Source organism: Verruconis gallopava (assembly GCF_000836295.1).
Source record: "Verruconis gallopava strain CBS 43764 unplaced genomic scaffold supercont1.1, whole genome shotgun sequence".
Taxonomy (NCBI): Eukaryota; Fungi; Ascomycota; class Dothideomycetes; order Venturiales; family Sympoventuriaceae; genus Verruconis; species Verruconis gallopava.
In genome coordinates, this window is record NW_015622137.1 from 61891 (window position 1) to 85962 (window position 24072).

At 50.6% G+C, this 24072-nt stretch overlaps 9 protein-coding genes across 12 annotated transcripts; 5 read left to right on the forward strand and 4 right to left on the reverse strand.

Moving 5' to 3' along the window:
* The first annotated feature begins 24 nt into the window (after nucleotides 1-24).
* PV09_00027 lies at nucleotides 25-1859 on the forward strand. 3 transcript variants are annotated; one of them, XM_016352692.1, is made up of 4 exons: nucleotides 25-229; nucleotides 388-573; nucleotides 640-1001; nucleotides 1069-1859. In XM_016352692.1, the coding sequence occupies exons 2-4, from the start codon at nucleotides 411-413 to the stop codon at nucleotides 1525-1527; spliced, it is 984 nt and encodes a 327-aa protein (XP_016218949.1). In that variant the 5' UTR covers nucleotides 25-229; nucleotides 388-410; the 3' UTR covers nucleotides 1528-1859. The 3 variants fall into 3 exon arrangements, with proteins under 3 accessions (XP_016218949.1, XP_016218950.1, XP_016218948.1); XM_016352693.1 differs by having other exon boundaries at nucleotides 25-178; XM_016352691.1 differs by having other exon boundaries at nucleotides 25-573.
* Nucleotides 1860-2793: 934 nt separating this feature from the next.
* Nucleotides 2794-3526, reverse strand: PV09_00028 (uncharacterized protein; the record flags this gene model as incomplete). The annotated part of the gene is made up of 2 exons (XM_016352694.1): nucleotides 2794-2943; nucleotides 2996-3526. The coding sequence occupies 2 exons, from the start codon at nucleotides 3524-3526 to the stop codon at nucleotides 2794-2796; spliced, it is 681 nt and encodes a 226-aa protein (XP_016218951.1).
* A 3270-nt stretch (nucleotides 3527-6796) lies between these two features.
* Nucleotides 6797-8336, forward strand: PV09_00029 (uncharacterized protein). Its single transcript, XM_016352695.1, has 3 exons — nucleotides 6797-7104; nucleotides 7160-7486; nucleotides 7541-8336. The coding sequence occupies exons 1-3, from the start codon at nucleotides 7009-7011 to the stop codon at nucleotides 8159-8161; spliced, it is 1044 nt and encodes a 347-aa protein (XP_016218952.1). The 5' UTR covers nucleotides 6797-7008; the 3' UTR covers nucleotides 8162-8336.
* PV09_00030 (uncharacterized protein) lies at nucleotides 8290-12050 on the reverse strand. Its single transcript, XM_016352696.1, has one exon. It carries the CDS (start codon nucleotides 11754-11756, stop codon nucleotides 8556-8558), a length of 3201 nt encoding a protein of 1066 aa, XP_016218953.1. The 5' UTR covers nucleotides 11757-12050; the 3' UTR covers nucleotides 8290-8555.
* A 145-nt stretch (nucleotides 12051-12195) lies between these two features.
* PV09_00031 (uncharacterized protein) lies at nucleotides 12196-14408 on the forward strand. The gene has a single exon (XM_016352697.1). The coding sequence runs from the start codon at nucleotides 12287-12289 to the stop codon at nucleotides 13949-13951; it is 1665 nt and encodes a 554-aa protein (XP_016218954.1). The 5' UTR covers nucleotides 12196-12286; the 3' UTR covers nucleotides 13952-14408.
* PV09_00032 lies at nucleotides 14110-16403 on the reverse strand. 2 transcript variants are annotated; one of them, XM_016352699.1, is made up of 4 exons: nucleotides 16133-16403; nucleotides 15725-16034; nucleotides 15296-15676; nucleotides 14110-15195 (listed from the first exon to the last, which is right to left on the reverse strand). In XM_016352699.1, exons 2-4 carry the CDS (start codon nucleotides 15740-15742, stop codon nucleotides 14530-14532), a joined length of 1065 nt encoding a protein of 354 aa, XP_016218956.1. In that variant the 5' UTR covers nucleotides 15743-16034; nucleotides 16133-16403; the 3' UTR covers nucleotides 14110-14529. The 2 variants fall into 2 exon arrangements, with proteins under 2 accessions (XP_016218956.1, XP_016218955.1); XM_016352698.1 differs by having other exon boundaries at nucleotides 15725-16403.
* Nucleotides 16404-16489: 86 nt separating this feature from the next.
* On the forward strand, nucleotides 16490-18210 carry PV09_00033 (3-carboxy-cis,cis-muconate cycloisomerase). Its single transcript, XM_016352700.1, has 2 exons — nucleotides 16490-16722; nucleotides 16774-18210. The coding sequence occupies exons 1-2, from the start codon at nucleotides 16579-16581 to the stop codon at nucleotides 17977-17979; spliced, it is 1350 nt and encodes a 449-aa protein (XP_016218957.1). The 5' UTR covers nucleotides 16490-16578; the 3' UTR covers nucleotides 17980-18210.
* PV09_00034 (uncharacterized protein) lies at nucleotides 18115-20305 on the reverse strand. The gene has a single exon (XM_016352701.1). It carries the CDS (start codon nucleotides 20241-20243, stop codon nucleotides 18216-18218), a length of 2028 nt encoding a protein of 675 aa, XP_016218958.1. The 5' UTR covers nucleotides 20244-20305; the 3' UTR covers nucleotides 18115-18215.
* Nucleotides 20306-22203: 1898 nt separating this feature from the next.
* Nucleotides 22204-23105, forward strand: PV09_00035 (uncharacterized protein). The gene is made up of 2 exons (XM_016352702.1): nucleotides 22204-22478; nucleotides 22530-23105. Exons 1-2 carry the CDS (start codon nucleotides 22353-22355, stop codon nucleotides 22941-22943), a joined length of 540 nt encoding a protein of 179 aa, XP_016218959.1. The 5' UTR covers nucleotides 22204-22352; the 3' UTR covers nucleotides 22944-23105.
* Nucleotides 23106-24072: the final 967 nt, after the last annotated feature.

Genomic DNA, 24072 nt, shown 5'->3' on the forward strand with positions numbered 1-24072 from the left:
CCTGAATGGGCGACGGAACCTGTCGAGCCCAACTTCATCCATTCAGGCCAGTGGCTTGGGCACGCTGTCATCCTCTCGTTGACTACCAGGCTTTGCTTCAATCAAAGCATCCACAACGACCAAAAGGTGTTCGAAACGAGCATCGCAAGACGCGATTCAGCCTCCTCATAAACACCCAGTACGTTATCATCAAGCTTCCTGCTGTAAAACGCACTCCAAGAAGTATCAAGTGCGCGTCTACCCAACCTTGTGTCCTTGCTGTGACTTCAGACTTAGCGAGTGATTCCCTTGACTCGTTTGGCGACGGCTGGACTTGTCGACTTCATCGCACAGCGAAGTCGGACTACTCCTTGCCTGATCATCTACTGACCTGATTGTTATTTGCAGCGCACGACGTACAGACGAGCAATATGGGGAAGAAGAGAAAGAACGAAGACATTGAGGATGTGCTCGCAAAGCCATGGTGTTATTACTGCGAGCGTCAGTTCGAAGATCTCAAGATTCTGATATCGCATCAGAAAGCGAAGCATTTCAAATGTGAACGCTGTGGTCGTCGTTTGAATACTGCCGGTGGTATGTTTGCTCCCTTCACTTTTGAATGATGGCCCCAAAATATCTACGAGCTGACGCTCCAGACAGGTCTATCGGTCCATCTCAACCAAGTGCACAAAGAAACGTTGACCGAAGTCGACAATGCGCTGCCTGAGCGCAAGGGCCTTGGCGTCGAGATTTTTGGTATGGAGGGCATACCAGACGACATCAAACAACGACACGACAAGCGCGTCGCAGAGAATTACTGGAAAGAGCAGGCAAGCAGACGCGAGGCCACGGGCAATCCGCCTGCTGGCTCAAAGGAAGCCTTGGCGGTCAAGCCATCCAAGTTTGGTGATGATGAGGACTTGCTTAAGCGCTTCAAAGAGCACCTGGCTCGAATCGAGAATGGCGACACACTTGCTCCTGCTGCAATTGATGGCGTGCAGCCTGTTCCAGCGCCAGGAATCGTAAGTTGAAACGCTCAGTTTGTCTCCAAGCGCAAGATCTCGTTACTCACTAACACTGAACGCACAGCCTCCGTCTGTATCGCCAGACCAAGCGCAGCCTTTCGCCCCTCCTCCATTCCAGCCGGCGCCTATAGGTTTCCCGCCCGTTCAGGCTCCCTTCCCAGGTCAACCTCCGTTTCAGCCCCCCTTCGCTGGAAGCCCTCCATTCGCACATGGGCCTTACCAGCCGCCCCCCGTACCAGGTGGTTCCAACCTGCCATCACGACCAGCGTTCCCGCCACACCCGGCTGGACCAATGCAGCAGGCTCCCCCAGGTGGCAATCCCGCCGTCTCAGCGGCAGTCGACGACCTTATATCCAGTGCACAGGCTGCTGCTGCTCCAACTCCTCCACCAGCAGCCACCTCTTCAGCGCCGGCGGAGAAGAAAGGCAAAGAGAAGAACGTACGCCTTGTGTACTCAGACAATGAAGTCAGCCCTGAAGAGAAGATGGCGGCAAGGGCTAAATATGCTTTCGTCAAGTCCTGAAAACCCTCCATCTTGCAAGTTGTGTTGGGTATGCCTGTGGGCTATTGCGCACTAGGTTCAGAGACACTGACGAAATGCAAAATAAATAAACTTTTCTGAAGTTTATATCTCAAAGTGAACGGCTTTGTAAGCCCTGCTTCTGGAGTAGGGAGAAGGTAAAATAACGGCGTGGGTGATGACAGAGTATATCGATCACTCGGCGCCTGTGTCTCATGCAAGCGCAATGTATCTTATGATCGTAGTTCACTAACATGACAGCTTTCAGTGGCTGGCCTTGCAGGTACATTGAACCGGTATATAGCTAATACAAGATACCATGCATTCGCTTCGAAGATCTTGATTATTTTCATGGCTCGATACGATCAGATTGCCCTTGACGGCCAGATAATTATGTGCGATACTGAAATTCAGCTCACAGCATTGCTCCTACTGTAATGCACCGCCTGAGGAGTTCAGGTTCTTTAATCTATGTGGGACACAGATATGGGCATTTCCGATGGGACTATTCAAGGGCTACGGGGAGGTGCGTCAAGAGCCAAGTGCTAGGCGAGCTGTTATTCAAACGAAGACGTTTTGAGTGGAGAAGCCTACTTGCAGACGAACTGCTGATCTTGTGTGTGTGTGTGTTTTTTTTTTTTTTTTTTCCTGGTCCACAAAACGAGATATTCTTTTTATGTCGCGCCACCCTCGAATGTTGCTTCCAAAGGTCCAGACAGTGAAAGAATGAGCCCATGGGTGATGCTAATCAGTCACCGACTTTAGAACATATCACGTAAGACATTTGCAGAGCAGAAGACTATCATTATTGATAGCTCTCCCCTAATCCACACAGCACACATCACCAGGATCCTAATACAGAAAATGGCAGCACCTAAGCCTGTAAAGTCGAAGGAAAGTCAGGACGCGCAGGTGCTAGACAGATCTCGAGTCGAGTGATTGGATGGAATTAGACATTCTATTCTCACATTCTCTGCTCGTGGCGTCGATTGTGTAAACTAATCATATGTAAGAATTGACCTTGCTCATCGCGTAAACCTAATGACGCGACGTTTTGGGCATTTTCACGATTGATCAAGTGCGTTCCATTTCTTTTTCTGTTCTGTCTATCGTATCCGGCTTTTAAAGAAGGAAAAGGGAAAAAAAATCTGGGGTATCTTGCTCGTCAACCAACTTTCGAAAGACTACACATCAAGTATCAGGGGGTGGCTATAAATAGGGCTTGTGTCACATAGGAGAACAGATCTTCTTGATCGATATTGAACGTATCTACACGCGAGGCTGGTAATTGGGTGGTCCTCCGAACATTGTTGATGAATACGTCGGTCCAGAGACGTGGTCGGAAGACGAGCACATCTCTGCCCACTTTTGTCGGCATTGCTTTGCGCTCCACTTTTCCGTAGACCCAAAGTCAACCATCTGTGATGTAAGAGTCAGAAAGGTCATCGAAATCGGCACTACCGTTCCATACCTTTGAGGCGATAATGTCGAATTTGGTCTCCATCCAGTACTGGTGGGCGAGGCGCAATGCTTGCACATCGCCATCCGTCCAGACCCGCATGCGGTCTCTGAGCCTCTTGATTCGCATCTGCAAAGCTGCGGGCTGATAGTCCTTGTTCAGGTCCTCGGCGAATTTGGTCACAATCTCCTTCCAAGAGAGGCCATCTTGATCACGAAGCTTAAGCAGCAGCTTGTCTTCGCTGGTCATCTCTGGTAGCGGCGATGGCGACTGAGGTGACTGTCGCACTCTCTTCGCGTTTGGTCCCTCGGGTTCATTCCTATCTAGAGCATGCTTTCGTGCCGGCAGGCCAGCAGGGTTTGGTGCAATGGGCGTGTAATAATGCGGCCGGGGGCTCGGAGGATGCCCTTCGGAAGTCCATGTGCCGGAAATCAGTGGAGATGAGGACGGCACGTCCTGTCTCGGCGTACTCATCGACGACCCCTCACGATTTGCTTTCCGGATTGGCGTGTGCTGTGGCGTAACAGGCTGTGTTGGTGCCATTGGCGGTCCACTGAATGACTGTGAACGACTATGTCGGGTTGAGGGAAGCGAAGATGCTGAGACCAGAGAACACGGAGACCAAAAGTCGTTCTGGTTTGCATCTGAATTCTCTATGGCCACCTGAGTAAAAAGCTTTGGGGGGGCCTGGGGGGTGCTTGGCGTTGGTTCCTGGAGTTGAAATAATGGCTGAGGTAGAAATGCATGGTTATGATGCGGTGGGCGGAAGGGTAATTCCGTTGGTATCGATGCTTCGTACACCAAAGATGTCGGGAAAAAATTTGATATCTCTCCTAGGTTACCACCATTATATGATATTCCGAGAGGATCCTGAAACAGTTGGTTTTCTCATCATATAGCAGGTCACAACAACTCACGCCTTCAATGAATTGCAAGTCTAAGTAAGGCATATCGAGCAAACTATATTGAACATGGCCGCCCAGGCCCTCAGCAGAACATACTGGGGTTGATGGTGATGAGTGCTTTGGATTGTCTTGCGACATAATTGGCCAACCAAAGGAAACAACCAGAAATCGTGAAACGAGCAAGATAACCTAAAGGCTGAAAAATCGTAGTAGTAATACAAGCAAGAGGTATAGAACAAGAATTCCAGAGAAGAGATTCCAGAGATGCGGTGTAACTATGCAACAGCGTATCACCTCGAGAAGACGCAGCGTACTTAAATGTACCATTCCATCTTGGACTGAAAATGAAAGATGTGTATAGCAACGACGGACGAGTGCTAAGCCTGCAAAAAGGCTGCAAGACGATTGGACCGGAAGGCAGAATCTCGCTCTTCCAGCACTGCCTGTTCACGGGTTGCAGCGACTGAAACGTAACGAGCGATGCGATCTCTGGCAAACGCTTCGAGATGGACGACCAGGGTGGAATGTTTACCGCGCTTGTGATTTCAGCCTGGCCTATGCTGGTACAGCAATGTGCAGCGAAATCCAGCTTCTCGGCGCTCGTTTGGCGCGAATTCTGCATCCTGTTGCGAATCGAGCAATAAGGCCTCTGCTTTGGGGGCAGCGCTCATCTCAATTCTGCGCATCACACATACAGCGTCGATAGATTCTTCTTGCTCCCGAACTACCGAGATAAATTCGTCTGCTGATCTCTCATGTCCATCGCATCGTGGCATAATCCTGAAGGATTTTGGGCCTCCGGTCGACGCAACCAGCCCTGCGGCCCGATGACGGGTCCTGACGGGAAGGATTGGATTGTGCGACCTAGAACTCGTGTGCGGCTTAGCATGTTGGCGTTGTCCAATGCAAGTGTCTGTGGCATGCGATCTACCGTGCGTTCACAAGACACACTGATTCTCACCCGTGGAGTTCGTCGAAGCGCTTCTCCTGCTGCCGCAGCTCTTCGCAGTTCGCATTCTTGAGCGTTGGAACGGACAGCATGGCAGGAAAGGAGAGCGGCAAGACCAAGCGCAGAGGGAGGGCAACGTCAGCTCATCGTGCGGCTTCCCCGGCGACGTCTCAAAAGGGGCTTGCGCCTACAGCAAGTCCTGCAAGAAGATTTTGGGGCAAGCGTCTGTCGCTTGTGGTGTCGATCATCGCCATTGGGTGTCCGTCGCAGTGAAGGTCGAAAGGAGGATAGTTCGTCTGCACGACGACCTATTAATGCTCGCTAATTTCTATATCAAGGTTCTTTGGGAGGATGGTTTGTCCCCGATCGAGTACTATTAGCTTCACAAATACACGCCGCTGAGCGTAAGTGGTCCTGCAGCACACCTCCAATCACGATTTTCGATAAGGCATGGATCGAAAATTCCGGAGTATTTCGTCTGGAACAAGCGGCCTCGCCCGCAGTCTGCCTACACTCTGAAACGCGAAGATATGCAGTCTCCGACCGAACGCTTAAGCGCGGGGCAATCTTCCAGATGCGCAAAACTCTGGCGACAGCATGCCAAGTTGAAGGAGAAATTTCAAATGAAATGGTCTGCGATGGTGATTCTTCCCAAGTAGTCGACTTATTGGACTTCTAGACGCCAGACAGGGTAAGATGTGTTTCAGATATCCCGCAAAGTCAGGTCGTTCATTCACATTTGTTGGAAGAGAACTGTGAGCGGGAGATTGTCTGCCTTGGGACTCCTTAGGTGATTATAGGTCTATGTGCTGCACAACAGCCACACCGTCAATGATGAGCCGCATATCTCCCTTACAGACCACAAGTCTTAACTCATTTCGGCACTCTCATGCGAAGACGATATCTCTTTATATGCTACAATCCAAGCTCATTAAGCAACCACCAAGCCAGAAAGGCGTATCGTTGTACAAGTAAGGAGCCAAGGCAATGAAGTCTTCCTCACTTCCAAAGGGATGTCAACAGCCGGTATGGAGTACAAAGCTCATTCTTAAGTCGACACAGCCTCCAGTGCTCAACCGCTAGCCGATACCCAGCACCCTTAAGTTTTAAACCTCGCAATTGTATAGTTCCGAGCTAGCACCGGGAGCAGTCATAACTCTCAGCCCTTCTCCCTGAGTAAGGGCCTGCTTAGATTTCAATACTCAAACTGCATCGACCAGCCTTGAAGCATGCTTAAACGATGCGGATTTGACCCAAAACGCACAATCTACCGATTACGTCTGTGGTGTTGCACTTTCGAACTTGAAGTCAGTCCCTGGTTACGTGGGGCGAAGCGATCCAAGAATCACCGAACAGCTGGGTTAACCGCCGGGTCGACTCTGCCCCCTTTCCGCATGCTTCATTCAAGTAGCCCTGATTGCCAAGGATTTGTGAACATGGGAAGAGGCCTGATACCACAGCCTCAATTGAAGTTACGTCTGTCGAACTTTGGGGCCTGATGGCCCTATCGTTGGCCGCCGAACAGACTATTGGACGCTTCGGATGGCCTTGATCCCGGACGAAGTTGGATCCGAGATGGTCGACAGCAATATCTCTGGGTTCGTTAATAAAGACAGATCGGTCCACCGTGATACGTCTTTAGGCCTTCTCATCCAAAAAGACGCTTCCAACGCGGCGGGCAATGATCATCCAGCATCTATATTCAAACTTCTCCACAATTGACGCCTTTCGAGATGCATGAACCAGGCGATAACCAATACAAGCCACGATGTTGTAGAGCAAACCAAGTTTGCAGGCGACAGAATAGATCTCTTCCATGATGAATGTTGTTGCCAATCCATCTCGCGAAGTATCTTTACGTTTGCGACACGTCTTCAGCTGACCAAAATGTACACGTGACCTTGATCCGCGCAAGCTTCGGTCTTAACTTGGCCAGCTGAGACAGACGACGTCGTGAATCGTAACTGCTGCCTGCGACCCAGTCCCTCGTCGTCAGCGCCTCTGCTGTTTCTTTGTGCATTGGGGATTCACTACGACTATCTGCGTTTATACGTGTTCGACCCCAGCTTGAACTGTGAGGGGTGTTGTCTGAGACGTGGACACGAAGCCTCAAAGCCGACTCCTTGCGCAGCCTTGCGATCCAAACACTACAAGCATCAACCACCAGCGCCATGATTTTCAATGTATTCCGGATAGTAGCAGACTTCTCACATTTGATTTCCAAAATCATTCTTCTATGGGCGATTCACTGGAACCGCAGCGCGGAGGTAACCTCAATCACATCTGGTCGCGCCAATACTTCACTAACATGCTTGCGAACAGGGCGTCTCACTCATAACACAAGTGCTTTACTTGCTGGTGTTTTGTACGCGGTATCTTGACCTCTTTCAGTCGCGGCCATTCGAGGACTTTACACACACATGGCTGTTCTTGTTTAAGATCTTTTATATCGCGTCGTCAGCCTACACTGTCTTCTTGATGACTTCCGTATATGCAAGGACAAGGGAACGCGAGAAGGCGTGGAAGTTTGGCATGTACTGCTTAGGGGGTTCAATCGCGTTAGCCATCCCTGTGACAGCCATATTCCAGCGTGGGCCCATGACATCCAGTGGTAAACTCATGTATTTGCACGAATTCAAGTTCATGGAGGTATGTGAACACCCTTTTTGAACATTCAAGCGCCATTCCTGACGACGATCTTAGATCCTCTGGGTGTTCTCCGAGATCCTGGAGTCTGTCTGCGTGCTTCCACAGTTATTGCTTCTTCGACAGACGACCGTGCCAACCGTCATCGATTCATACTATCTTGTCTGCCTGGGTTCATACCGAGCTTTCTATATTCTGAACTGGATACAGCGAGCGGCAGATAAGGAAGAGCGGCATTTCGATCCCATCTCCGTCCTCTTCGGTATTATTCAGACAGCTCTTTACATTGATTTTGCGTGGGTATACTACACCAGACAGCGGGTCAAGCTACGAGCTGGCGGCGTCGTCGATTCAGAAGATCTTGCTCGAGGCTGGCTCGTTGGCCGCTTCACCAAACACCACGATCTTGATGAAGAGGAGGAGCCAGCTCTTGGGCGGGATCCTAATAGAAATACTCGGAGAAATAACAAGTGGGGACAAAGGGGAATCAGTGTAAGTGCTGATGACGGCGTACATGACGTGCACGCAGAAGGCGACGAGGCTAGGCAGCCTCTAACGGATCCCCAAGCCTTTGAAGACGATTTAACAGATGACGAGGGTGCACCGCCGGCGAGCTCGCACGCGAATGTTGGTGATGGGTCGGAATGGGCTGACGAAGCGAGCGCGACGAGGAAATGAGGATACTATACGGAATTCAAAGTATTGTATCATGTTTGTGATTCTGGGCCACGGTAGAAATTATGTTTGCGCGCAAGAACACTCGTAGGTTGGGTCCTTGTGCAAATGACCCTATTTAAATGAACGTGAAAGCCTTATGACCTCCACATATCAAAAGTGCCAGACGACACCAGTAGCTCTAATGACTTGAAGTGCTCATAGTACGACGATGATTTATCGCCTCACAAGGTCTTCCAATCGTAAGTTATCAACATTCTTCTGTTTATGATTGCTGATTTTAACGGTTGCTTCTCACTATCACTTAGTATGAGCTTGTTTTTCTTTGCAAAATAGATGCAAATGTAGGGTTGTGCAATAGAAACAAGCGTTTACTACGATACCGAATTTGCCCGACTCACACAACTCCTAGTCTTCCAAATTGCTCCACGACTTCCTTGTCAACGTTCACAAGCCACTCCTCCTGGAATCTCTCGGGGCCACCGCACTTCTGTATAACCACTCCGACCGCATACTTGACCAGGTCCTTCAAGTTGACATTGTGCACGGGATCAGCGCTCTGAAGGGAGGCTCTCCTTGCTTCTCCGGCGCTTTGGCCTTCACTTGCCTCAAAGGGGCCTGATGGGGGCGTGTACACCAGAGAGTCCTTGTTTTTATCTTCACTGCCTTCTGTGAGAGACTCGATAACTGAGACCCATAGATCCATCAGCTGTTGGAGCCGACCCAGCGAATAGGGCTCGCCAGTTGTGAAAAGGTGCGTCAAGGCCATTGTCATGAGCTTCTGGCGGGGAGGATCAGTGACCAGCTCCTGTGTGTGAGAGAACCACTCTTCCAACAGCCAATTCATAGTCGCATTTATGTCAACTCCTAGACCCGTCGCGGGGCTTTGAATTGTTGATAAGAAAATTTCCGGACTGGTGTAAAGTATTCGTGCTAGTATCGAGAAGAAGTCCGTTTCGACTTGTCCTTGTACATTCGACACAATCGCCTTCGGGCCGGTAGTTTGGTGTGCATCGTACGCTTCCTTTAATCCTCCAAAGAGCTCTTGCATGAATCCAGACTCAACGAGTGCATCTGCAACAGTTTGAACACCCTGTGCACCGTTGAGCTCCTCCGCTGCACGAAGCAACTGCTCTACAACCTCGAAAACCTGTGCACTGGCTTCAGGTTTGAGCGTTCGCAAGTCTGGTGCTTGCGAGCGGAGAAGTTCGACAATGAATGACTGCTCGGACAGGAACTCTGCAGGTATAAGCAGAAAATACGAAGAAGCAATTTCTAGAGCGACGCGCCGAGCTTCTGAGTCCATTCCCAAGGCTGGGATTAGACTTGTTTTGAGGAGACGTAGAAGCTCGGGATGAAGCTCTGATGCAGTCATGTTCGGTATATTGTCTAGTACAGCACGCCATAGGTCAAGCGCATCGGCAAAAAGAGCCATCCTCTCCAACTCGGCAAGATTTGACTCTGGGCTTAGTACGGCGTTAATAATGAATAGAGCGAACTCCTGGTACTGTTTGCTTTCTGTGCCCATGCTACTAAACATGTTGACGAGCAATGTGACAATGACTTGTTTGCGCAATGTCTCGTCTCCAGTCTCGTCCCACAGTGAGGGAAGAAGTGCCACGATATGGTCTGCGAAAGGTGCAATATGCCTACCCATCTGCTCCACAATCGAGCTGATCGTCTCAAGGAGAGCCATTTTCGTTTCCGGAAGTTCGACCTCGGTGATCAGATTCATGACGCGCGATATCAAGTCGGGCGCGTAGTGCAAGAAGGGTTGAACTTCAAATTCCCAGTCTGAAATGATCTCCTTCAGCTGTCTGCCAGCCGTCACCCGCACGACTAGATCATTTAATTCATCGCTCTTGTCAAGCAAATGCAAAAAAATTTGATAGACCAAGGGCCGGTTCTCCTTTGATAGCTGAATGTGCACCCATTTCCCTATAAGTATGGCAATTCGCCTTCTTACGAGCCGGTAGCTGGGATCTCGGTTCTGCAGGTCTGTGATAAGTGGCGGCAGCGAGTCATTAAAGTTATAGCGCGGCTCGTTTTTCTCTGAGTGCACAAAGATTTTGTCTGCGGCAAGGCCTAGAGCGGTATATACCGATTCCTTCTGTATCGCTCCAATTGACGGATTCGACATTGTTATGTGGGCAAGGGATATAATACTGGGAACAATGGCTTCCGTGAAGCGCATCACCAAGTCCAAAAACAACTTTTCGGCTGACAAGCGTACAGAGAATCTATAACCTTCGGTATCGCCACCTTCGGCAGCTTCCCACTCGTCAGGTTCGTCTTCCCATCGTTGCAAGTCACTCGCAGTGAAAACAAAGTACTTGCTCACTATGATCTCCAACAGATTTTGCACCATGGTTGGTGGGAAGAACTCAGAGTGCAAGACTCGTACTACCTGCTCCTTCTGCTCCTTTTCAACATCTGTCCTTGCTCTTATGGCATTTGGATCAGACATGGCTCGTAGAGTCGCGCGAAGCAATAAGATCCCACGTAGTACAAGTTTCTCAACGAGCGACGGCTGGTTGTCAGACAGGCTACCATCACGTTGTTTCCTACCCACACTGGCGAATGAGGAGCCATATGTTTCTGCAAATCGCCGTATGAGGTCGAAGTACGTAGACTGTAGCTGAGCGGAACCAGGAAAGGAAACAAAAGCGACAGGATTGTCCTCCGCGAGTTCTAGGTGCATTTTTGCGAGTTGCAGCAAGACCTTCTCTAGCGCTTTCATGCTTGAACTCGTCTCACCGCTTCCAGCGGGATGCTGCTGTTGGGCACGTGCAAGCCAGAATAACGAGACATTCTGAAAGACCCTCACAGCAAGCTCGTCGCGATGCGGGAACTGATAACCTCTGACCAATATACGACGAATAATGCCTGCTGTTGGTACCAGCAGACCCAAGGCATTGGTATCATCAATACTGAAATTGGCGTCCGAGATGTTGATGAATCGTTCCGAGCATGATTGAAAGATATGGTGGACGGGTTCCAAGAGCTCTGGGGCCTTTTGTCGTAGCGTTGACAATTTCAAGCTAGCCTTTGACAACTCCTTGACGATTATCTGTAGCAACTCCAGCGCTCTTCTCATCTGGAGAAGATGAATTGGGTTTTGGTGATCAAAGCCACCCCCGATTGTAGCGTTTAGGTCATCAAATACATTCGGCCACTCTCGTGGGAAATCAGATCTTACGATCTTGGCCGTCAGTAACGCATTCTGCCTGGCTAGCCGGTCGTCAGGCTCTCTGTAGCTAGCGACCAGAAGCTGAGATCGAATTCTTTGCTTATCGTAGGCGTTGACACCTTGAGTGCTTGCTCTGCCCCACGCATGCTTGTTGATGACCGCATTGAGCAGCTGGAGAATGGCCAGGTAACGAACCTCAAAGGGCAGATCCTGATCCATGAACACAGCCTGTAGGTGAACGTAGAACTGGCTTTGGGATTCCCATTCTTGAAGTTGCTTGGTTGCCGTCTGGAGGTCATTTGTGCCTGCAGATCGACCAGCTCCAAGCGCAAGGTTGCGAATTAAATTGTCTCGACTGAGCGGATTTGCCTCGCCCGGAAGCTCGATAAACTCGCTTTCATAATCCATCTCCACGAAATCCTTTTCTCAGCGGATGGCGCAGAATTTATCAACTTTCGTTACGTTTTGACCCACGTTCGAGCAATGGTAGCTTCTGCGTGGGCAAGACGGAGTGCGCGAGCTCGAAATTTCTGTGCAGAAACCACGCCGGGACCACGAGTCACAAAGCCAGCCGTAAATCCGATTTTGAGGTGTCAGTTGCGTTTTGGATAATAGGTGAAACCATTTGTTTATATCGTCACGGTCACCGACGGGAGAGGCTGCCAGACCATTATTTTGACAACTTGGTCGTGGTAATTTTACGGTTTGTGGTGACTAAGCACGTAACGGATCTCAGAAGTCGGGCCAAGTTAGACAGAATGCGCCACACCTTGTCAAGCCACAGATCCTCTTTCCTGGAGCACTCTCCCCCATACCTCGGCTGATGTGCGCATCTTCAAGGCTGCTGGCTACGTTTCTCATCATCAGGCCATGTTGTCCTCTCCTTCAATTTATCCTTGACCACCTCCTTCTCTTTTGTTCAATGCTGCCCTCATAATATGCCCGCCGCTGACTTCGCCGCCGCCCAGCGCCGGCTTCATGAGCGGCGCCAGCAGCGCGAAGCAGCCATCCGCGCCCAGCAAGAGCAAGCCGCCGCCGCACGCGCCGCCGCAACACAGAGATTACCATTCCCTTTGCGAAACTTGGGTTCTGTCAGTCTCGCATTGTGGGACAGCATTAAGGGTCGTGAGGGTACCAAACCTGCTTTCCGCGTTGGCCAGGTCGACGCCGAGCTGTTGGACGAAGAGCTCCTGGAATTGTTGAAGGGACGGGTCGGAGAGGCGCTCAAGTACTATGGAAATCAGCTCCATTCTGACTACAGTGCCGAAATACTATTGGTTCTGAGGGCGATACTCTTTAAACTCTCCATATGGGATCACGACGCCAGTTACGGAGCCAGCCTGCAAGGTCTTCGATACACTGACGCACGTGAAAAGTCGTTATCGCGGCCACCACCCAAGAAATGGCAAAAAGCCGTGTACGGGCTCATAACCGTGTTCGGACGCTACGGCTGGACGAAGTGGGCCGCCTATCTAACGGAACAGGAGGGCGGATATGACGAACCCTCCCTGCTCATGCGGCGCCTCTCCCATCTGACGACTCGATTGTCGACCGTGCACAGCATCGTAGCGCTATTTTCCTTCCTAACTTTCCTCTATAACGGTCGCTACCGGACAATTCTCGACCGCATTCTGCGCCTCCGCCTGGTGCCGACAACAGCGCACACTAGCCGTGAAGTCTCCTTCGAGTACCTAAACCGACAACTCGTATGGCACGCATTCACTGAATTTCTTCTATTCTTGCTCCCTCTCGTTGGTGTCTCCCGATGGCGGCGCATCCTTTCACGAGCTTGGCGACGTGTTATCGCCTCCTTCAAGCGCTCCTTTGGCAGTAGTGCCGAAGATGACGAAGATGCAATACCGAAAGGGGAGCTTGGGTTTCTCCCCGAGCGCACCTGTGCGATCTGCTATTCAGATCAAAATCCAATCGTGGGCGCTGGCAGCGAGGCCGACATTTTGGCGGCCACTACAGGCGGTGGAGTCATTGGCAGTGCACAAACAGACATAACGAATGCGTATGAGGCCGTACCGTGCGGTCATATCTACTGCTTTGTGTGTCTTGCTCAGAAGATCGAAGCTGAAGAAGGCGAGGGTTGGACGTGTCTTCGTTGCGGTGAGATCGTCAAGGAATGTAAACCCTGGAACGGAGATGTTATTGAGGAATCGCCCCGTCCAGGAAGCGCGAAGAGTGTAGGGTTCACCAGTGGAGGGGCTGCAGACAGGAAAAGCGACCAGAAGAACGCACGTATCGAGGAGGAGCAAGAAGAAGAAGGCGAAGGAGAAGAAGAAAGTCTTGCTGAAGTAGACCCCATGCCAACCGACGATGAAGCCCGGACGGATCGCGGGATGGACACGAATGGTTTCATTAGCACCACCAGTCTCGGATTTCATAGCACTGATGGGCTTGGTGAGAGTAGCGAGTGGGCTCGCGCAAGTCGCATGACAGATGGACAGGATTACGAGAACCACAATGGGAGCGTTGTTGGTACCGAAACAGGGACTGAACCCGAGACAGAAACTGGTGCCAGCACGTTCGACAGCGATGAGGATGATGCTAGCGAAGAGATGGACGAAGAGATAGAAGAGATGGAGGGATTTGATTGAGGTGACTGCCGAGCGAGACATTTATGTGCAGTACGCACATGTGTTCTCAACGGGCCATTCTCTTTTCGCAATGCAGATGTCGCAACAGCTCAGAGTGGAGCCATCTCACAACAGCACTATGCAATCGTGCATACCTTTTGGTCGACCAGCACATAATGGCCAACTTTTCTGCTTTAGCAGATAACAAGCGCGCTTTTTCGCGCGAAGCTTGTGAAGCATAGAGGACAGTAATGGATTGCCCAAGCATAGTGACTCATTTGACTGTCGAGAATGAAGGAAGGAAAGCGGCTTGAGCGTGATCTTCTAGCCGTTACATCCGCTGCCAATGATTCCAGCGAAATATGTTTCTTGCATAAGCAAATAAAAGTCGGTACCTTCAAGCATTACTAATATCAAAGTGTTGTAACACTTCTTCATGCTATTCTATACAGGACCTGCGTATTCACGTCTGAATGGGTATCGTCATCTATCGTGTAAGCCTCAGCTGTATCGCTGTGTTCAACATCTTCCGTTGTTTTATTTCAGAGCTGGTCTTGTTCATCTGACCACAATTCCTCGCAAGGCGACCGGTTCATAAGTCAATACCGATCCTTATAAACATAGTCGTTGCTGTAGTCTTTGTCGGCATTGTCGGAATTTTTTTTCGCACGGTACCTGTCCTCGCTGTAGTTTCCACTCCTATTTCTTCTTGGTTCCTTGTCTGCGATGATGTCTCCACCTATCGCACCAACAAGACCCCCTGCGACTGTGGAGATAAGGTCGCCTTTGCCCAAAGATCGGCCTATGAGTCCTCCCGCAACCGCGCCGGCAAGGCTAGCGCCCAAATAATAGTCTCTCGATCTTCGCTTGTCTTGGCCGTAGGTTCTGCTGCGGCTGCGGGCATGGCGTCGGAATGAACTGCGGTCCTGAGGAGCTGCACTGCGCGCACGTCGGCGGCGCGGCAGGCTAGACCCAGAATCTGTACCCTCACACCTCAAGCGAGCATCGTAGCTTCTTTGCCTTCGAAGGTAGTTTGGCGAAGGTTCGCGCAATGAATAACCACGGCTTTCCGAGCGGCGTTGGTCCCGTTCAATGACAGCACCTGCTTCAGATGCACGATAACGTCCACGGCTGGTTCTGTGGTCCAGAGAAGCAGTGGGGGAGATTCCGTGGTCATCTCTGGGTTGCGGCTGGAAGTATGTGCTCCGTGGGACTTGCGGAGAATATGCTACACGCGCATCGCTGGGCAACTCGCTTGGATAAGGCTGCGATCATTCTTTAGCACGTTGGTTATCCACATGAGGATAGTCAGGAAGACAAAATTACTCGGCTCATCCTGACCTCTGTGAGAGGGTTGATCCTTACTTTACGAGACGAGTCCGGATCGTCGCTGCCAAAGCGATCTCGCTCACTAATGTTCACTGGCCCACGGTGACTCTCTCGAAATCCGTGGTCAAATCTGTAGTCATCACTGTACGTACTCTGATCGACAGGATGAGGCGAATTTTTGCCGCTTCCTCGGTCGCTGGCCTTGTCTTTCTTGAAACCTTGTGGACGCTCGTCTTTAGCTGGATCATATATCTCGGCCCTCTCGCCTTTATTTGGGTTCTGCTCTACATAGACGGACTTTTGACGGCCGGGAAGGTGAACCTTTTTCCATACTTTTCCCGCACTGTCGGTTGCAGTGTCATATGCTCGGTCATGGTATTTGTCCACGAGCCGATCAAAACCTTCCAGGCCAAGTTCCTATACTCCTGTGAGCAAAGCACAAAATGATGTCTTCCTTGTGCTCACGATTAGATTCTCCGCCATCGAAGCTCCCACAACTAACTTTCTGGTGTCTTTACCACTCAGTGGCGGCCTACTTCGATCTGCTAGAGGGGGCGAGAGCGATAAGTTGGCAGGCGGCTGAGGTTTGGCGATTGACCTTACGGAGCAAGAATGCTTAAACCTGGAATAAGAATATTGAGAAGAGTGCGCAGAGAAAGGTAGAGAAGATATTTGATAGGAAGGGTGCAGAATAGGTCTGGCGGAGAAACTGCTATTTATCTGACTGCTGCAATCGGAAGCAGGCAATGTAGAAATATGTGTCTGAGGATCCGAACTTAAGGGCGTCAGCGTATCGGGCCATACCAGTTCGGAGATACAGATCTCGGTCGCGGTGTCGAGAAAGGACGCCGTCGGCTCGAAATCGAGACTCACAGGGTCGAGTTCCAACTTGAACGTCTCGACTTGCGTCTGTTGTAGTTGTGGTTGCTAGTGCAGTCAAAGAAATGGCCGGGTAATGGTCCGAACGGGGATGTGCTTGTCTAGGTGAGAGCAAGGACTGGAGGTTAAGATGGAGGCGGGCGAGGTTCCAGAACGACTGTGTAAATGAATCTTGCAATCATAACCGGTTGCCCACTGGCGGCCGATGTCTGCTGGTACTTGCCGCAGCCAGCCAGACCTCGTGGTCGCTCGTATGCGCCTGCGTCTCGGCCTGCGTCATGGGTGTCGTTCGACGGCAACGCGGCGTGGAGGTCGCAAATCTGCACCCACTAAGGCATGACCATCGAAAGACTCCACCTTATCGAGGCCGAGCGATTCAACCACCTGCTGTATACCGAATTAGAACGGCTCTGGATGGTCCACCCCGTTCCTTCGTCATCATGACCGCAGTGTCCGACTCCATCATTTTCCGCAACATCTTTGCGACGCCAGAATCCACTGCCATATGGTCTGACGAGCGGCGAACCGCATATTATCTGCTCTTTGAGAAATGTCTAGCTGAAGCGCAAGCTGATTTAGGCATTGTTCGTTTCCGCTTCGAGACGACAGTCCTGCAAGAGCTCTAATGGCAGCAGATTCCACAGAAAGCGTGCGATGAAATCGTCAAGCGCTGCAAAACCGAATACCTCGATTGGGAGGAGCTCCGCAGACAGACCGAAATAATAGGATATCCCGTTCTGCCCGTTGTCAAGCAGCTTGTGAAGGGGGTCAACGATGTTGAACCGGGACTTGGCGAGTACTCGCACTGGGGAGCAACGACGCAGGATGTCACCGACACGGCTACCGTGCTACAGATTCGGGACACGCTGCAAATTCTTCAAGACGCAATCAACGACATAGTAAAGTCTACGAGAATGCTTGCGGGAAGGCACAAGGAGACGCCAATGGCCGCCCGCTCAAATCTGCAACAAGCTGTGCCCATCACCTACGGCTTCAAATTAGCTCGTTTGTTGGCAACCTTTTATCGCCACCAACAACGTTTGAACGAACTACGCGAACGCATTTTGGTTCTTGAGTTCAGTGGAGCCGCGGGCACTCTCGCCACATTGGACAAAGACAATGCCATGAAGTGCCAAAAGCTTTTGGCAGAGAAGTTGGGTCTAAAGGTCCCTGCGATAGCATGGCATACCGAACGCGACAACATCGCGGAGTTTGGTGCGTTTCTAGCAATGCTCACGAGTACGTGTGCAAAGTTTGCACTTGACACCAAGATACAGATGAGCACCGAAGTTGGCGAGGTTTCGGAGCCATACGTTCCACATCGAGGGTCTAGCTCGACAATGCCCCAGAAGCGAAACCCGATCTCGTGCGCGTACATCACGTCCATGAATGCCACCGTCCGCCAGCTGAGTGCTAGTCTGTTCGAGGCCATGGTGGAGGACTTTGAGCGTAGCACCGGGCCGTGGGAGATCGAGTGGGTTGTGCTCCCTCAGATCTGCACGTTAAGCCATGCTACCTTGATGCAAACACGCAATCTGATTGATGGGCTGGAAGTGCATACCGATGCGATGCGCAAGAATCTGCAGCTCACACACGGAGCCATAGTAAGCGAGGCGGTCATGATGGAGCTCGGAAAAACGATCGGGCGACAGTATGCTCATGATCTGGTCTATGACCTCTGTCGTAGAGCACAGCGTGAAGACAAAGCACTTGTGGACTTGCTTGATGAGCACCCGGAAGTCAATCTCACACGAGACAGGCTTCAGCAGCTCTGTGATCCGAACAATTATCTCGGTCTGAGCGTAGAGATGACCGAGCAGGTATTGGAGCAGCTAAAGTAAGCCACGCGTTGAGATTACGCCTGTTGTGATCCTTTGATCATAAGATGCCGCCTGAGGACAGTTGGTTTGCACGATGGGCGTAAGTGCCGTTCACAACGTAAGACAAAAGGCGCCTCACGACAGGAATGTTGCAGGTTGCTGCGTTGAGCATGCTTTTAACATTTGACGGATAAGACTCCGCTAGCAAGTGAAATACAAGCTTTCGATACTTTTCTAAACATGACATAGCTCCCGAATCAGTCGAACTCCGGATCGACTTCTTTTTTCGCCTTAGCTTTATTTCTCTTGTTGCCTTTAAAATGCTTTTTACTATTCAGCCTCAGCTCGGATGGATCCACGTCCTTTTCAAGCGCCATAATCTCCCTCATTTTTCTCCCAGTCAACTGCTTGCGTCCCTGCTCAGTATACTGATGGTGGAAGGGCTTTTTCATCACACCATGGCCTTGCCCCCTGGCAAAAAAGCTTTTGTCTAGCTGCGCCGACTTTTGGCCCTCAATTGGCAAAGCAATCATATCGTCACTGGCCATCAGCGAGGGGTTGACAGAACCGGCTGTTGATGCTGCTTCCAAACTTACGGCCACAGCCTCTCTCCTCTTCGGTGGCAGATGCTCCAGATCGTAGAGCTCACGATTGAAATATTGAGGATCAATTGGTGGATCTTTGGGTGGAGGGTGGCAGAACAATAACTTCCCTTTCACGTAGTCCTTGAGAACATATCTAGCTGCTCTGGATTCATCCGGGATGCCCATTCCCTGCGTTGCAAAGCCTCTCGCCTTTGCATATGCACGCAAAAGTTCAGACGCTGTGGGAACACCAGTGCCACCCTCCTCGAGTGGTCGCACATGTATTTTCATGCCATAGATAGCCTCCAAAAATGGCTGTGGTATCCTTTGAGCCACTAACGCAGCTGGGCCACTGTATTCGCGGAGCTGGTCGATGGGCAGAACACCTGAGCAAACGAGTTCCGCCTTTGTTGTTGCGAAATTAGGAAATACAAGACCGGGACAGTCACAGAGAATCACCTGGTCGCTCAAGTGTATCGTCTGGAAATGCTTCGTCTTTCCTGGAGTGGCAGACACGGATACCTTCTTCGCACCAATGAGGGCATTTATCGTGGATGATTTGCCGACGTTAGGATAACCGACTAAGCCAATCGTCGTTTTTCGCGCTTTCTGGTCGGGTCCGGTGTCAAGTTTGGGCGCATGCTCCAAGAAAAGTACTTCGAGATCATCAGTGGTCAATATGCGTGTTCGCTCATGACTTGATAGCGCTGAACTCTTGCTTGGCTCATCCGTGGTCCCTGCTTTTGAGCGGTCCTCAGCATCCTGTTCACTTTCATTCAGGTCGATTTGCTTAGTGCCCTCAAGTAGTTCTTTTTCCGCTGACCCCGTGTTATCGGCAACCTCGTCTTGTAAGGACGAGGAGGAAGCATCGTCATCATCATCATCTCCTTCTTCTCCATTGCCGAGACCTCTCGCTTCATTCCTTTCTCGTGCAAGTTCCGCAGAGAAAAACCTGAAGTTGATATTGTTCTCGACAAAATAATCTGCCCAAATCTGCCGCTGCTCCAACGTCATCATGTCCGCCTTGTTGACTAGCAGAAGGTTCGTCTTCTTCGCATCCACCTCTTTGACATACTTTTCAAGATCTTCACACCTGAACAAGAGTGGATTTCTGGCGTCTACAATCTGCACGATCAAGTCCGATCGCTCGATGACTCGCCACAACTGCCGCCAAACTTCCAAATTACGCTCAAATGGAGTCAAGAGCAGGTCGTTTGACTCTTGCAGCTCTGCCAATCCTCTGCGCCACTCCAAGAGTGATTCCCGCTCTCGCGCATCAAGCTCCTGAGGAGTAGTGTCTTCGTCCCAGTGGGGTCTTCGAGGTACTGTGAGTCGTGACCTGTTCTTGTTATGCTTCTTGACTGCTGCTCGCTCCTCCGTAGCTGACAAGAGGTACGGGTTTTTCTGGTCTGAGTGGATGATCTTTACATTGTTAATTTTTTCTGCGGTGAAATCTGTGCCCGCCAGCTCCGCCGTAGACAAGAACTCGTCCAGCGCAGCTTGCTCCGTGACAGAGCGCATCTTGACCCATGATGCCTCTTTCTTATCCGGCGTGATATAAGTCTCTCCAGTGGCGCCGGTGCGCTGAATGCCTGCCTGGAAGTTGCCCCTCCGCATGTCAGCGCCTTTCCCTTTGCCAAAGCGATCGTTCATGAGGCTGTTGCCCAGTCCCACGGCATTTTTGGACTTTGCGAGAGGCATTTTGACTCTCTGCTGGACCAGAAGTTTGACTGATTAATTGTTGGGCAGATTTAAAATCGCAAACGGCGGCGCCAGTGTTTCGAACTTTTTGTTGCCCGATGGCGGAGACGTCATATTCGAGATTGTGGCTTGTACCCATCACGTGCGTTTGAAGGACACATGCAAGGCTGTGGGTTCTAATGTCGTTGTAAGTTGGATTATAAAGAGCGAAAAGTCTTAGATGTCTAGAATCTCAGAGTCTCATGTGTTAGTATAGCCGTGCAATCCTATGAGATCGCTGCTGAGCCTTACTGCTAAAGCTCCCTTAGCCTTGCGATGCCACATACTCAATGGAAATTGCTTACTCAAGATGTCTTGAAACGTTCGCAACAGCTTTCCTATACAATGTTTGACAACTTGTACAATGTGAAAAAACTTTGCATCTCTAAGATTGTCTCACTATATTTTAGATTACGGCTATACTGTTTGCGAGGTAGTGAATCTGGAATCACATCGCAAGATTGAGTCCCACTGAACAGAGACCTCAGTATACCACGAGATTCAACGCAGTCAACTACGCTATCTCCGGGTTCACGATCGTTCCAATAAATCACAGAATTGCCTGCAAATTCAAAGACCTAATCACTGTGATCACTTGAATTAATGAAACTGAATTTCAAACGCATGGTAGCGACTTCGATAATTTTCGACTTTACTGCTAGGATCATTGGCGCTTCTGCTCACCTGGAAACGTGATTTCGGGGCTGTTTTCTCGCTGCGTTGCCAGACTTCAGAGTTCTTGCAGTACCTCAGATACCAGCTGGAAACGCCTCAAACGTTTTGTCCTGCTGCCGCGGGTTCTGCAAAAGCCCCGCGTGGTTGACACTTGACAGGATCACACTGAAACTTCATCTGCCAGCTGAGAAAATGTGATCTATGCTTGCTACCTGGATTTTCTCACACCGGGACTTCGAGGTTACTTTCTAAGGTTACCTCACAATGAACAGAACCAGCATCCATTTCTGTTCAGGCACTTTCATTGTTTCAAGCTTTTGCATATCCCTGAATGTGATTTTGGATGCAAACAAGAAACCGAATGGGTGTCCACAGCTATGCTCCGGGTTTCTGGCAGTCAAAAGTAAGGGAGACGACACCAGAAGCATGGCGCTTGTGCTGTTTCAGAAGCATGCACCGTCAACGTGGTCCATGAAACTTTTTCGTAGTTGTTGGTTGGAGCAGAGTCAAGACCTCGCCGTTTCTTGTCATCTGAAAGGCCCCTTAAGCTTTCCGGATTCTTGCACAAACATGCGTCTATAATGCGTGTGCGACTTTTATATATATATATATATATTTGATTGATAGAAATCACAACGGGTCCTAACAGATTTATCAGGTCAACGTAGAAAGAAATTCATCGTCGCGCCACAAATTAGATGCGGATTTTCGGTCAACCCAGCCTGTGAGGTGCTTTTCCAAGTCAAAATTTGCCTGCCTCTTTTGTGGTCCACAGTCCGCAATGCATGCGGCACGAAGCGTGATCGGCTGCACAGACACCTATTGATCCGTAGAACTATCCATTTCAGCTCAGAATCTAACCATGTTCAGGCGCAGACAGAATCAGGCTTCTGCTACACGCGGAGACGAAATCTAGTGGTTCATCAAAACAAAGCCTAGCTGAGCATCAGCTCTCACAAGAGAAGCTTCCGGATTCTAAGGCGCTCGATCTCTGCATAACACGTGTTGTACCTGCTGGCCGGAGAAGGATGCCGCCTTTGGTCTCATGTTTCCGTGAAAACTCAGAAGTGTTGAAAGCAGATATCCATTAAAAGCTGATACGGCTCTCAATTTTTTGCTCAACAACTGAAGAGTACGTACGCTGGATGTTCAGAACTTGTGGTTGAATATCTTACCGAAAGTAGACTCGTGCAGCCGAGGCATGGCCAAGAGGGGTATCCTCCTTTTATGCTATCCGAGCTAGCGAAGCCAAAGTTACTGCTTCCATCGAATCTCATCAAAGCCTATCGTTCTGCCCCTATAAACTGTTGAGTACTTTATAGTCATAGTGCAATTAGCTGGTTGTACGAGAATCTCTTGACCACTCTTTCCTCGCTTACGAGAATTCATGCCATCATGCCCCCAAATCCGGGAAAAATTATCGATAGCAAAACAGGGGAGCGAGTCCCCTGGGAGAAGGCTTCAATATACGATCGTGTAAATTACTTTCTCGAGACAATAAGAAATACGCCAAACTACAGCGTCAGTATGCACTCGCCACCAGCTCGTGAAAATCATGTTCACATGTTGCAGTTCTTCGATGCCCCCCTTGGCAGAGCCGTCAAGCTCCGTTCTATCAACGTTTCGCCTACGGACCCAAGGATAGCAACCGCGGTTTGGGAGCTCGACGTGTTGCCCGAGCTCTGCAACCAAACTGGCAACATGCACGGGGGCGCCGTCGCCATGGTGCTCGACAATCTGACGTCCTTGCCGATTGCTGCTGTCTCGTCCAAAGGCTTCTGGGACATGGGGCACGTGAGTCGAACCATCAACTGCACGTATCTGAGACCTGCCCCTATGAATTCGAAGTGCACGGTTGAAACGGAAATTGTGCATCTGGGGAAAGGAGCTGGGATGCTGCGAGGGGTTATAAAAAACGCGGAGGGAAAAGTATGCTACACGTGCGAGCACGGTAAAGTTGGATGGAGCTCCGACCCAAAGTTATGAATCTGCCTTCGCAGCTGCAGTGCTGGAGACGGCAACCATACAACTTTAGCGAGTTCTTTAGTTCATGTTGGTCTAGACGCGTGTGCTAGCGATTTTGTTGTGTAAAACCTAAGACATAGAGATATCTTTAGACACTCTTCGGGTAGGTAGGAAAGAGAAGGGGCGGGGGCGGGGGGGGAGGGAAGTACGCAGCTCTCGTGGCAAACGCGTTTTTCTTTAACTCCAAAATAGATTTTGTGACAGACGGGATATGTCGACGTCCCACATGGTGCCTTGACTGCTGAGCAGTCGGACGAAAGTTGCGTACGACTGCCGCGTAATTGTGAACAACGTGCATCCGATATATGGTTCCCAGCTGTTGCAGGAGACATCGCTTACATACTTGGCTGCTTTCCTTTCTTGAGGCGGATTATTTGCTTCTTCGAGACTTTTGCTAGCAGCGTGGGTGTACCACTTAGCGACCAGCATTGGCGTTCTGGTCACCGTGGGATCCAAGCCAACGGAAGGCTTGATCCCTGGCCGTCCTTCTGATGCAAGACAGATGCAAGCCATGCGCCATCGAATGTGCCAATCTTCCTAGAACCTTCCCACAAGCACCGATTGGAACTGCGCTCAGGAGTAGCCAGGAACCATGTCAGCTTGGGCGGCTTGTCGGGTGAGTGCTAGGGTGCGGTTCTTTTTCAAAGCAAAGACGACCTGTCCCAAGACGATTGCTTTTGCGCCTGAACGTGAGACTCCAACGGACCAGCCCTCCCACTCGTCGTGCGGCATGCAAGAAGGAGTGGTGACAGGCTAGCAGCCCTACTGAATGGAGAGCAGATGGGAGACCAGGCCGTCATCGCGCGTGGAGAGATCGTCCACTGCTGATCACCGCGCTTCTTCGCTCGCGCGCGTTTCCACAGCATTGTTCCGAGACGCTCGCGATTGACCCACGCCGGGGGGGCCGGTTGCACGCCGTCGAATGCAGAGTGCTGGACGGAGAGCTCAGCGCCGTACAGAGACGGGAGGGTCGCCCAAGATGGAAATCTCAGAAAGATGGCATCTGGCGGGCGGCGCAGTGTCGAGCAACGAAACGGCGCTGCGACAAATCAGACGTCTGCACGTCCACACGTGCTTGCTCGGCCCCGAC